The sequence below is a fragment of the Pogona vitticeps genome, chromosome 4, assembly GCF_051106095.1.
Source record: "Pogona vitticeps strain Pit_001003342236 chromosome 4, PviZW2.1, whole genome shotgun sequence".
NCBI classification, from domain to species: Eukaryota; Metazoa; Chordata; class Lepidosauria; order Squamata; family Agamidae; genus Pogona; species Pogona vitticeps.
In genome coordinates, this window is record NC_135786.1 from 68,352,904 (window position 1) to 68,366,932 (window position 14,029).

At 42.6% G+C, this 14,029-nt stretch overlaps 1 protein-coding gene across 3 annotated transcripts in view; it reads right to left on the reverse strand.

The window, feature by feature from the left end:
* EPS15 (epidermal growth factor receptor pathway substrate 15) overlaps nt 1-14,029 on the reverse strand; it is a 72,969-nt gene that overhangs the window by 43,046 nt on the left and 15,894 nt on the right. For all 3 annotated transcript variants that reach the window (XM_020788138.3, XM_072997610.2, XM_072997609.2), the window contains exons 4-8: nt 13,321-13,368; nt 7,729-7,824; nt 5,253-5,315; nt 3,894-4,019; nt 1,340-1,399 (exon numbers count right to left, since the gene is read on the reverse strand). In XM_020788138.3, the coding sequence (XP_020643797.3) occupies nt 1,340-1,399; nt 3,894-4,019; nt 5,253-5,315; nt 7,729-7,824; nt 13,321-13,368 (393 nt within the window). The remainder of the gene's footprint in view (nt 1-1,339; nt 1,400-3,893; nt 4,020-5,252; nt 5,316-7,728; nt 7,825-13,320; nt 13,369-14,029) is intronic.

The following is a 14,029-nucleotide window of genomic DNA, read 5'->3' on the forward strand; positions in this document are numbered from 1 at the left end:
ATGTAAGATGTAGTTTGAAAGATTCATGAACAAGTTGAGTAAGTTGGCAACAATAAGAAATTTCTCTAGTGTGCATTATTGTCTGTACCTCTCAACTATCCTTTAGTTACTTGTTCAAAAAATCTACTAATCATTTGAAAATAGAGCAAATTCAAACATTTTATACCATTAGTTCCCTCACAAGATGACTGAGGTTGCTCTCATGGAAATGCAATACAGGAAAAGTACTGATACACTTTTTTTCTTTTCAAGATACTCTCAGTTCGACCAAAAAAAAAAACTGAAGTATCAACATAATAGCAAAAGAAGTTCTATTCTTCCTATATAATTTTCAGATGTTTTTTACACCTATTTCTGCCTACATTCATGGTCAGACTAAAATTACTTGTGTTTCACACCTTCAAAAGCAGAACCCTATCACCAAAAATAATATATTGAGTTTTGACTGGGCTATTAAACAAATTAAGAGTGTGAGTACATAGTAAGGGAAAGGCAAATTAACTCGCATTCTATTGCACTGTGAAGTCCCATCATGGAATGTGGTTCACTTCAATTTAAGTGGCAATACCGGCAGAGGAGAAAAATCCCCTCTAATTGCAATTCCATTTTTAACACCTGTAGGTGGCACAATTCAAAATAACAGCCTTAAGAGGAAATGAGTGATTGATTCCTTAATTTTTTTATCTTAACTTGCTGGGTTGTAAAAGTTTTAAAAGCTCATTAAGATGTAACTAACTAACTAAATAACTAACTAAACAGTTTTTTTTAAAAAAGAAGTGTCTTGGGAGAGAGGCTTTGCAGAGACAGATGAGTGTTGGAGCTGCTTGTGTGTGCGTGCGTTCTCCTAGCCCTCCCTCAGGAGGCAAGGGAGAAGATATTTTATCAAAGCATCACTTTGTGTCTATGTGTGCATGTGCTTGTTGGTCTTTGCTTTTTCGCATTGGTTCAAAGCAATACACGCTTTGAACTAAGGCAAAAGGATTCAACTTGTAAAAAGTAGAAGGGCCTATGGTAGGGAGGAAAAACTATTGATTTGCATTTACCAAGCATCATGTGATCAATAGGACAAAATGTGAATCACCCCACCCCAAACCCACAGTACTTCCTGCATTTTTGTTGTGTAGCCAGTCAAAGAAAGTAAAAAGGAACTAGGAATAAAAGATGCAGATGTCCAACTCTAAAATACTGCAGCACACTTGGGGATGAAATAGAAACTTCACTACAGTCCTCTTCCAACCACCTGGGTGCCAGTCACCAGTCAGTGATAGAGATTAGGCTACTCTCATAATCTTTGTAAACACACTTTCAATATCCTGTAGCTGGTAATAAGTATACTTACAACTGCAAATTCATCTCCATCCAACATTCCATCATGGTCAATATCACTAAGCTCCCAAACCTAACCAAAACACAAACATATTCAGGACAACAGCACGTTTCCTCTTTCCTATATCACATTGAAAAATATAAACACTTCTAGTCATCTTGACATATCTGATTAATTATTTTGTCCAGTCATGCCATTTGGCCTAAAAAAGAACAGATTTGCTATTCAAATGTTGCCTTTAACTAATTCTCAAGATGAGTAATTGACTGTCATTTTAGAAAACTGAGAGCATTTAAATGTGCTTACTTTATTGAATGGGATTTAGTGACAACTCAAATTATATCAGAAGAACCGTACCTATCATATTAGGGATTTGCCATCCATTTTAGGGCAAAACTGCATGTTATGTGAGGTTTCATTAAGATTTCCCTTGAGGTGGAGGGGTTTTTTTTAAAATGAAAGCCATCCAATTAAGATTGCAACCCAAAGGAAAGAGAAGACAGCAGTGAAGGAAATACTTAGGTCTTTCCCTTGCTCAGTAACATCCTCTTCAAGTCCCCCCCCCCACATTCCTTCCCTACTTGCTTCTCCTCTATTCTGGACTGTAACATTCAAGGAGTTGCTTTTCATTCAAAAAGGGCAAAGGGGAAACTTAAACAGATCTTTGTAGAACATAAACCACATTCAACAAAGACCAGTTCTGACCTGAGAAGACATACTTCTCTTCTAGAGATTTCAGTCCTTGAAGCCCTATATATTTTCAGCCTGTGATGTCAGATATGTTGGACAGAGTGCTTGACCACTGTCAGGCCACCACTTCCTTCCTCCCTTGACCCTTAATCAAAGCAGCCAGGCCTATAACTTCTGAATGGGCTACGGCAATAATTAATGGGTCTCTCCAAGGAGACACTCATCAGGCCCATTAGGAAGAAACTGAGCTTGGCCATATGGGTAATTATAGGCCTGCCACCAATGTTTCTTTCCTCAGCAAACTGGTCGAGAGTGTGGTGGCCGATCAGCTGCAGGCTCTTCTGGATGAAACCAATGCCCTGAATCCATTCCAGTAGGGCTTCAGGCTGCGCCACGGCACGGAAACAGAATTGGTCGCCCTGTTTGATGACCTATTGAGGGAGGCTGACAGGGGTAAATGTCTATGCTGGTCCTCCTCAATATCTCAGCCGCCTTTGATACCATCAACCATGATATTCTCCTGGGGAGGCTCTCCAAGTTGGGAATCGGTGGCCTTGCTCTTGCCTGGCTCTGTTCCTTCTTGGAGGACCGTCCCCAAAGAGTGTGCAGATTAGAGAGTTTCTCAGACCCATGGAGTCTCAAATGTGGGGTTACGCAGGGCTGAATAATCTCTCCAATGCTGTTTAACATCTATATGAGGCCACTGGGAGAGGTCATCAGGGAATGTGGGGCTTTATGTCATCAGTACGCTGATGATACTCAGCTCTACATCTCCTTTTTTCCAACAACAGTGGATGCTGTTTTGTCCCTTGAGCGCTGCCTGGGGGCTGTTCAGCAATGGATGCAGGTGAATGGATTGAGGCTGAATCTGGGCAAGACGGAGGTCCTTTGGGTGGTCTGGGAAACTCCCTTTCCTTTGGGGGTGTGTGACTCTTACCACCAAGAGTGAGGTTTGCAGTTTGGGTGTACATCTGGACCTGGCGCTCACCATGCAGACCCAGGTGTCGTCAGTGGTCCGTTCCACACATCTCCACCTTCGGCGGATTGCCCAGCTGCGTCCCTATCTTGATGTGGAGGCACTCACCACTTTGGTCCATGTGCTTGTAGTCTCATGATTAGACTACTGTAATGCGCTCTACATGGACCTCCCTTTTAGACTGACAAAGAAACTCCAGATGGAACCAAATGCTGCGGCCAGAATTCTTACTGGGGTGAAAAGATACCGGCATATTTCCCCCACACTGGCCGCCTTGCATTGGCTGCCCATCCATTTCCACATTGATTTCAAAGTTCTTATGATTCCATATAAAGCATTAACAGTTTAGGACCTCAATATCTGACAGAGCGCCTTCTCCCACCCAGTTCTGCCAGAGTCACTTGTTCCAGCCAGGCTGGGCGGCTGAGGGGCCTAATGCCGATGGAGGTCCACAAGAAAAGAACAAGGAGTAGGGCCTTCCAAGCAGTGGCCCCTCACCTTTGGAATAACTTGCCAGTGGAGATCTGCCTGGCTCCCTCTCTGGTTGTTTTCAGGAATAAACTTAAAACCTGGCTATTTGGGCAGGCATTCCCTCCTGCCATATCTTAACTGCCATATCTGAATTACTTGTACTTCGCCATCTTGGACTTATAATATATGTTTTTGGTTTTATTATTTTTAAATTTTAAAACCACCCAGAGTAGACCCTTGGTCTAGATGGGCAGGACAGAAATCAAATAAATAAATAAAAATAAATATATAGAAATCAACACAAAACTGAAATCTTGAGTGACTTAGTGAAATTTGTGGTCTCTTTGCTGGGCACAACTCTTGTTACAAAGCACCAACCTACAGAATGTCACATGACAAACACACATATACCATGCACTCAAGTCTTACCCTTCCCAAGATATCAACTGGCAGTTTAGAGTTGAGCAGAACAGGTTTCACTTTATCACCTGACAGCAAGCCATTCACTGGGTTAAGGCTTTCAAAGATAGCGTCATACTTGGCCTTGTCTTCTATCTGGTTGCAGAAATAATAAATAAGGGAAAGTACTAAATTATGAACATGAATAAAGTCCCAAAAAAGAGTCAGACAAGAGTATTTCATTACATAAAGAGCGCTGTGAATAAAAGAGTGCTGCGCAAGAAAAATCCATGTGACAGTTACTACAGCAAGAGGCAGACTGGGGGCCTTAAATATTCTAAAAAGCAATTGTCCAAGGAGTACAGACCAGGGAGAAGAAAGGTGATGTTGTCTGAGACAGGAAAGAACTTTCAAAAGCCTACAGTCAATAGATCTGGAAGAACAAAGTTCGAAAGTATGGAAATACTGGAAATACTGAAGTACCACACAGAGTGACAAATAAGGTGAATGACTTTTTCAGTAAAGCACTGACTAAACCCAAAGAAGATAAAGTTTAACAAAAGAACGGGTTGGTATAGTTAAAATGGTAAATGAGTGCACATAATCCATTTTTGCAAAGAGGAAGGACTAATTTTGTTAATAATGTTCAGCAGCAACTAATGCCACTTCGCGAATGTGTGGAAAGCAAGAATTAGTGTTCATGCTTCCACAAACATAAGTAAGACAAAATCACACACATATTTCTAACACTCCATAGACAATTCCAAGAGCTGCCTGAAACAAGGAAGTCACCCTAGTGCAGCAGTGGCGAACCTTTTTGAGCTTGCGTGCCCAAACTGGGGGGGGGGGAACCAGTGGGCGTTGTGCTGCCGCAACTGGAAGTGGCAGACCTGGAACTGGAAGGGGGCGGGAGGGGGAATCCCGGCACGGAGGTGCCTCAAGGCCCCTCCACTACCAGCACCAGTTGCTCCAGATCCGCCTGCCGAGGCGCCAGCACCGGCTACAGCCACCTCCTGAGGTTTGGCTGCGGGGGGAGAGGAATAGCGATCTGGTGACCTATGGCTCACATGCCAGCAGAAATGGCTCTGCATGCCAGCTGTGGCACGCATGCCATAGGTTCGCCATCGCTGGCCTAGTGGATGAAGAGATGCCCAATACATGAGAAGTGAATGTGCCATTTATGCCGATCAGCAACCATCAAACCAATACAGAGAGGGGGAAACTATTCCTCAAGGAAGCATTTGCCCAATTAAACATTAAGTTGTATTCTAAAAATCAGCAAAGCAAAGCAAAATCTGAACAGAACATCGTATCTACAAAGCAGCTTAGAAGGCAAGGCATTTGGAACCAGTAGAATAGCTACTTCATCTATGTTTTTGATTCAATTACCTTAACAGCCCATGGGATATCGACTGGCGCTCCTCCAGATAATAAAGGGCTAGTGGAATCATTCTGACAGAAAAGATAATTTAAAAAATTACCTATAAAATACACTTTTGAAATATTATTTTTAGTTTTTCTTAATTGCACTGGTAATTATCGCTTGGTTTAGGTCACATTCAAATCAATCACCCATTCCTACCACATGTAGAGTGCCCATATAACTTCATCTTCCTTACATCCTTAAACAATGTGTGAATACTGTAAACTAAATCATCTTAGTTGACAATTGAAATCAATCTATTATAAAAATGACTAATAACATGACTTAGTAACATTTATCTAAACTGAAAAAAAAGTACCGTAACTATGCTCGTGGAGGAAGAGGTTTGACCTGATTTTGATTCCAAAATCTTTTAACTTCTTGCCTTAATGTTTGGCACTTTGCATTTTTTTGTACTTACTATATTTTTGTGGTTGGTTGTTGATGGAACTCCCACTTCTATAAGGCATGCTGTTTATCCACCTTATTAATACAGTCAGTGGTGTCTCGACTTATGGCCGTCCCAACTTACAACCAATTTGAGTTACGACCAGCTCCGGCCACAAAATGTTGCTTCAACTTGTGATCAGAGCTTTGAGTTATGTGTTTTGTTTTTTGGTGTGTGGGTTTTTTTCGGCCTGAACGTGTTCCAATGGGGCTTGCAGTGTTTTTTTGGGTGTGTGTGTGTGTGTGTGTGTGTGTGTGTGTGTTTTTTGCCCCAGCATGTTCCGATGGGGCTTGCAGTGTTTGTTTTTCCCCAGCCCGAATGCATTCTGATGGGGCTTGCAGGGTTTTTTTGTGTATGTGTGGGGGGTTTTGGTATTTTTTTTACCCCTGACCTGAACGGATTAATGGGGTTTCAATGCATTCCTATGGGAAATGGTGCTTCGAACTATGACCAATTCGAATTACAACCATCTTCTGGAACAGATTAAGTTCATAAATCGAGGCACCACTGTAATAAAAAGTTAACTGCTTTACCAGTGATAATTTGCTTATCCCAGTAAATACTGAGGTCTCAAATTCTAAAATAGGGTGGAATTTATAACGTGCAAAAGAACAGGAGAGTAATCCATTAGATTTGGCCAACTGCTGAAAAATAATCTTTTCAACTAAGTTTTGCCTGCACATATGATCCACTGATGAATTGTTTCTTTAGATTTCTTACAGGCCCTGCATGTATCACATATACCTCGCTTCACATTTATTTTCTGATAGTATCTAGTATGAATAAATTTATTTTGGATTGAGCATGCAAATCCCTCAGGAGCAAATCCCTACATACGAATGCCTCAAGACAGCCTAATTCAAGGTGTAGGTTTGACTGTTGTTTATCAAAATTATCATCCAGGAGATAACTAGTGGCTAACAGTGTAACAGTTTCTCAACCATGTACCACCTTCTTCTGCCTATTATGATTATTTATTTATTTATTTATTTATTTATTTATTTATTTATTTATTTATTTCTTTATTTCTTTCTTTATTTCTTTCTTTATTTATTTATTTAATTTATACCCCGCCTTTCTGGCCCACCGGACCACTCTAGGCGGCTAATTATGATAATTAAAACATACCAGACTGAGTCAATCTAAATTATTAAAATATTGACTGGTATTATATAACAGATAAAAGTTTTAACCGAAAATCTAAATATGTTAAATATTGGCACAGTATGTATGCTATTCACAATATTGCCATTTTTGTAGCTCTGTTGATGTTATTTCTGTAATCTGCAACTGCTTATAATACTGCGTGAAATTTCTTGATATTGTTCCCAAAGCCCCAATGATGATGGGGACCCACTGAGGTGTGTTTCACCCACAAGTGAGATGTTTCGATTGCCAGATCTCTGTATTTTGTTAGTTTTTCCAAATCTTCATTTTCAACTCTAGCATCCCCTGGAAATGCAATGTCAATGATCCAGACATTTCTTCATTCTATTACTACTATGTCTGATGTCTTATGTTCAAGGTGTCTATCAGTTTGGATCTGGACATCCCACAAAAAGAGGTTACTTACCTGTAACTCTGGTTCTTTGAGTTGTCATCTGTGAAGTCACACAATTGCATTTTAGAGTGCCTGTGCAGAGACTCTCGGAAACAAACCAATGGAATTCTGTAGCCGAAGTGCTGCTGTAGTGGCGACAAAAAAGGAACTGAGGCACTCTATGGCATGGGCGGGGCACACGAGACAGGAGGGAGGTCCTAACGGACACGTTTCAAAGCTCTAGAAGTTTCCAAGAGTTTCTGCGCAGGTGCACTAAAAACCAATTGTGTGCATTCAGAGACCACAAATGAGATCTTGACCTCACTTTCTGACAGGTTTTCTACACAATGGTTCCATGGGTTTTTGGAAGCTGGCAAGTTAACATTTTGCATAATGACCAGTACACTAATTTTGCCACTCTATCATGTCTAATTTGTGCAAAAAGATGTCTTACAAATCTAGGTGGAGGAACAGGCAGGTTAAGACTACTCAGTGAAACATCCAATCCATTCTGTGCACAAGCTACAAGACGTAAAGCCACAAAAAATTCCTATAGAGAAGAAGAAAGAAGAAACAACCATTTTAAATTCACAAAATGAGATTGTAACTTTAAAAAAATGCACACTTTCTACAATAGGCCCATTGTACTCCACTTATATTTTGTGTTGATACGAAAATGTTTGCTGTATTTTGAAGTTTGCTTTTTGGAAACTGGTACTATAAAGCAATTTGACATATATCTCTAAATAGTTCTTAATAATACATAATTGTTCAGCAATTGGGAGGGGGACATTCAAAGCAATATTCAAACATTCTTGGCATTCTAATCCTATTAAAAATACTGCACATTTCCAACAAATTAAATTGGGAGGACTTTCCTAAAACAGTTTTTCAAAAATATATGATGCAAAATTCTCTGATCTTGCCTTCTCTCACTTTCATCTTGAAAACACTGCACTATGCACCATACAATGCTTATTCTGCAGTCAAATATTTATAAACCACCCAAGCCACTTACCCCAGTGGTCGGGGAACAGGGATAATTTACCCCAAATTGGGTAAAAATTAAAATCCTAGGGGTAATGAGCAGAGCGCTACACCCCACCTCACCCCCACCCCTGCAGCTGAACCTCAAACTGTAAGCCACCTCTCCCTGCTACCTTCCTTGGTTCCCGCAGTTGTAGATCACTTCTTTTAGAAATTGCAGATAAGCCAGCTTTATTGTTTATGGTTGTAGAACAGCCTGGGGCACTCAAGCCAGCTTGTGAATGACTATTTTGCCGGAAGGAAGGTGAGAGAGAGGGAAGGGTGGATTCATTAAGCTTGTTTAAAGATAAGATTGTAGAAAATTTAGAGAGGGAGGGTGTGTGTATGCGTGAGAGAGACTGACTTTCATAAAGCCATGAAAAAAAGGAGATGACTGCAAGGAGAGAAGGCTCCAATTAAGGCAGGAAGGTGCAAGAGAGGGACCAGGTGGTTTCATCAAGCTTGTTTGCCATCACCTTCATACTGAACTGAAGCAACTAATTGTTGAAAATTTAGGGTGTGTGTATGTTTGTGTGTGTGTGTGCGCGCGTGTGTGTGTGTGAGAGAGAGACTTGACTCTTTCATAAAACCATGAAAAAAGCAACCTTAAAATTTAATCTCCACTGCATTTAGCTCTGCAATTTCTGCTGAGAAGAGCAAGTACTTCAAGATTCTGTTTAGGCACTGAATTTGTACTGGGCAGAACCAGAATATTTAGAAGAGTTTCGCTAACAGCAAACACGTAGTAAAAGACAACCAACACACCTGGGACTAGATGTCTGAAGTGTGTATCAAATGCGTTTCTCTATTTCTCATCCCCAAAGCAGGCAAGAGTATCATAGTTTATTCCCCAAATCTGAACCCCTGTCTCTCTGCTCCTGGTCCTGCTTTGACTGCAACACCAAACAAAAGGTCTTACAAACAAAGACTGTGGGTTTCTTTACTGAGTCAACCTATTTCATGTGCATTCTTCCTATTTTCCTACTGTACTGCAATTTTTCCTACATTGCTGTCTTTTCCAGTGAGCTTGTCTTCTCATGATGTCACTGTAATACCCTTTGTTTGGTTATTTTAGCTTCTAGTGAAAGTCCACACTTAATGTGCTTTACTTATCTCTCTGACAAGTCATGCTATCTATAAAACTCTTTTCCAACACTACATTTCAAATAAGTGAAATGTGTGTATACACTTTATGTAGTGTATAAAATGTGTATTAAAAGTCTGCACTCCTATATATAGCTGCTTTCCTGAGAGTGGTTTACTCTGGAGGAAGCAAGTTCAGGATTTCAATGTACTTAACAATCTTTATAAATGTTGTTGTTTTTTAGTTGTTAAGTTGTGTCCTACTCTTTGTGACCCCGTGGACAAGAGCTCGCCAGGCCCTCCTCTCTTCCACTGCCTCGAAGTTGGGTCAAATTCATGTTGGTTGCTTCGGTGACACTGTCCAACCATCTGATCCCCTGTCGTCCCCTTTTCCTCTTGCCTTCACACTTTCCCAACATTAGGGTCATTTCCAGGGAGTCTTCTCTTCTCATGAGAGGGCTAAAGTACTGGATGTGTCCTTCCAGTGAGCACTCAGGGTTGCTGTCCTTCAAAATGGATATATTTGTTCAAGAGTCTCCTCCAGCACCACAATTTAAAAGCATCAATTCTTTGGCGGTCAGCTTTCTTTATGGTCCAGCTCTCACTTCCATACATCCTACTGGAAAAACCATAGCTTTGACTATTCGGACTTTTGTCGGCACGGTGATGTCTCTGCTTTTTAAGATGCTGTCTAGGTTTGTCATCGCTTTCCTCCTGAGAAGCAGGGGTCTTTTAATTTTTGGCTGTTGTCACCATCTGCAGTGATCATGGAGCCCAAGAAGGTAAAATCAGTCACTGCCTCCATATTTTCCTCTTCTGTTTGCCAGGAGGTGATGGGACCAGTGGCCATGATCTTAGTTTTTTTGATGTTGAGCTTCAGACCATTTTTGGTTCTCTCCTCTTTCACTCTCATTAAGAGGTTCTTTAATTCCTTCTCACTTTCTGCCATCAGCAGTCAAAGGCTTTTGCGTAGTCAATGAAGCAGAAGTAGATGTTTTTCTGGAACTCTCTGGCTTTCTCCATAATCCAGCGCATGTTGGCAATTTGGTCTCTAGTTCCTCTGCCCCTTCAAAATCCAGCTTGTACTTCTGGGAGTTCATGGTCGACATACTGCTGAAGCCTACCTTGTAGGATTTTGAGCATAACCTTGCTAGCGTGTGAAATGAGTGCAATTGTACGGTAGTTGGAGCTTTCTTTGGCAGTGCCCTTCTTTGGGATTGGGATGTAGACTGATCTTTTCCAATCATCTGGCCACTGCTGAGTTTTTCATTGATGATGATAAAAAAAATAGCGCAGTGGTCCTTTGATGTTGGGCTGTGGCACCAGGGTGGGTGGCCTGACCTTTAGCCTCATTTGTTCTTTTTTTGCACATCACACACAGAATGTTGAAAGTGGTCGGAAAACCCACCCACCCCCAACTCAGAAGTCTCTAGCAAACACGTCATTGCTAGCACCACTCTGGTAGCCACTGATGATGACTAAATCCTCTACGTGCTACCAAAAACTTAATGCAACTTGCCAGGCACGTTGGACACCTTACTGCTCCCTATACCACCCCATGGCTGGTGTGCAATGTGTTCCAGCAAAAATAGTTCACATCTTTATTAAATTTGGTGCATCCTGCTAGTTCGGTACACAGCCTGTGTAGATTCAGTAAGATTATGAATTCAAATAGTCGTACAGTGATGCCTCGCTTAGCGATTGCCTCGTTTAACAATGTATTTGCTTAGCGATGAGGTTTTTGGAGCAATCTTGTGCTCCTTTTAGCAATGTTTCCTATGGGGAAATTTTGCATACCGATGTTTGGGACCTTGCTTCGCTTAGCGATGACCGTTTAGGTCCCCCTGTTTTGCTTAGCGATGTCCATTTTCGCCATTTTAAGTGTGTCTTAAAATGTTCAAAAACTGTTTAAAATTCTTGGAATCGTTAGTGCACCTTGTAAAACCTTTGCAAACTTAATTTGGCTTTGTTCTGAGTCTTCGTTAATTTTTGGTGAATTTTCCCCCCCCATTGGAATGCATTGAACTGTAGGTTTGACAGCTATCCGGGTGAGCCTTCCAGGACCCTTGTGACGCTCCCCCCACCCCCCACGGGGCCAGCGTGGGCAAAATTGTCAGCTTCCAGGTGGGGGGAGCATCGCAAGGGTCCTGGAAGGCTCACTTGGACCTTTGCAACGCTCTCCCCACCCCCGCATGGGGCCAGCACGGGCAAAATCGCCAGCTTCTGGGAGTCTTTTGAGGCTTGGGAAGCCTCAGAAGACTCCCAGAAGCTGGCGATTTCACCCCCCTGGCCCCATGGGGGGAGCGTCGCAAGGGTCCAAGTGAGCCTTCCAGGACCCTTGCAACGCTCCCCCACACGGGGCCAGCGTGGGCGAAATAGCCAGCTTCTAGGAGTCTTTAGAGGCTTGGAAAGGGTTACAGTGGTGCCTCGCACAGCGAGGTTAATCCGTCCCGGATTAACCCTCGCTGTGTGAAACATCGCTGAGTGGGACGGGAAAGCCCATTGGAACGCATTAAACATCGTTTAATGCGTTCCAAATCGGCTGAAAACTCACCGTTCAGCGATGCTTCTGGGGTCCGGCAGCCATTTTCGTGCCCTCCCCTCGCTGAACGAGGGCACGAAAATGGCTGCGATCAGCTGTTCTGCAGCTTCAAAATAGCCGCCGGAACAGCCGAAAGGGCCGGGCGCAGCGTTTTCGTGCCCTTGGTAAGCAAGGGGAGAGCACGAAAACGCTGCGCGCAGCCATTTTGGCTGTTCCGGCAGTGTTTTCGCGCCCTCCCCTTGCTTACCAAGGGCGCGAAAATGCTGCACCCGGCCCTTTCGGCTGTTCCGGCGGCCATTTTGAAGCCGCGGAACAGCTGATCGGCGGGTGGCAAAGCGAAGGTCGGTAAGCGAACCGCTTACCGACCTTCGCTCTGCGATTTTCGCCCATTGGGGCCATCGCTGTGCGATCGCAGTAGCGATCGCAAAAGCGTCCTCGTAGAGCGAATTCATCGCTCTACGAGGCACTCGTTGTGCGAGGCACCACTGTATATCCATATCAGCCCTAATAAGAGTTCCTTCTAAGTCATTGCACTAAAACAACAGATCAAGAATTATCAATATTTCCTATGCAGCTGGATGTCAACCTCATTTTAACAATTAGCTAACACAGTAGTTCTCAACCTTTGGTTCTTGGGCTGTAACTCTCAGAAATCCCAGCCAACACAGCTGGTGGAGAAGACTTCTGGGGATTGCAGTCCAAGAACACCTGGGTTACCTAAGGTTGGGACCCACAAAACTAGAACATCTGTTTGGAGACTAAGGGGGAGAAATGACATAATCAGTGGATTATGGCAGTGGTCCCCAATCTTGGGCCTCCAGATGTTCTTGGACCTCAACTCCCAGAAATCCTGGCCAGCAAAGGTGGTGGTGAAGGCTTCTGGGAGTTGCAGTCTAAAAACATCTGGAGGCTCAAGGCTGGAGACCACTGGATTATGGAATCAGTTCTTGCAACATGATTTAGGAAAGTTGTGCCACATATCACATGCCAGGATCTGGTATAGAAGAACAGGAATTTATGAGAGGAATGCTCCTCTTCCTGCCTGTGCTTTACTCAAGCTTCTTTCTACAAGAAGATTATATGAGATTCTTTGCATCTTCCTTCATCTCTCAACTGTACAAACAACACCATGCTATTGTCTGAGCTGAGAAAGATGAGGGAAGGCACATGTCTGCAAATTCCTGCAAGTATATACACTACTCTCCTGTTCAGGTGTCCCAGGTAGCATTGAAGAATGAATGAAAAGGAGGAGCAGAAGTGAATGTGTGTGCATACTGTACTGTGCTTACCTCCCTTTTGCTTACCCAGAAAATAGAGCCTCAGTGCTACTGAAACACCTTTTAATATTCTCATTATTTTTGACAATATTTATTTAAAGAAGGAAACACATTTTACCTGCTTGTTTAAGATGCCTTTGCCATCTGTATCAGCAAGGTCCCAAATCTAAATATAGACAGATGAAGCGTGTGAAGCAATGCTAGAAACTGGTCCATTTTGACAGGCAACATAAAAATAAAGAATCCTAAATATTTAACCACATGTTTTAATAGTACATTAATATTGTGTTCTTTACTCTTTTTGTCCAATGCAATATTTTCAATTCCAGTTCAATGCAACTTTTCAGTTTTTATTAAAGAGGAAGCAGTTCTGTTACACTTCTCAACCTGAGTTGATTGCAAAAATCTTAGAACACCCTCATATGCTGTTTAACATCTACATGGAACCGCTGGGAGAGTTCATCAGGAGGTTTGGGCTGAGGAGTCAGCAATATGCTGACGACACTCAGCTCTACCTCTCATTTTCCACCAATCCAGGTGAGGCAGTTTCTGTGCTGAACTCATGTCTGGACCTGATAATGGACTGGATGATTAATAAATTGAAACTCAATCCAGACTAGATGGAAGTGATGTTAGTGGGTGCTTCACTGGACAGGCTGGACAGCCATTTGCCTGCCCTGAATGGGGTTACACTCCCCCTAAGGGACAGAGTCATCATCCTGGGGGTGCTCCTGGACCCCAGTCTAACTCTGGAAACCCAGGTGGACTCGGTGGCCAGGGTCGCCTTCCTTCAGCTGCGGCAATTGTACCAGCTACGGCCCTACCTG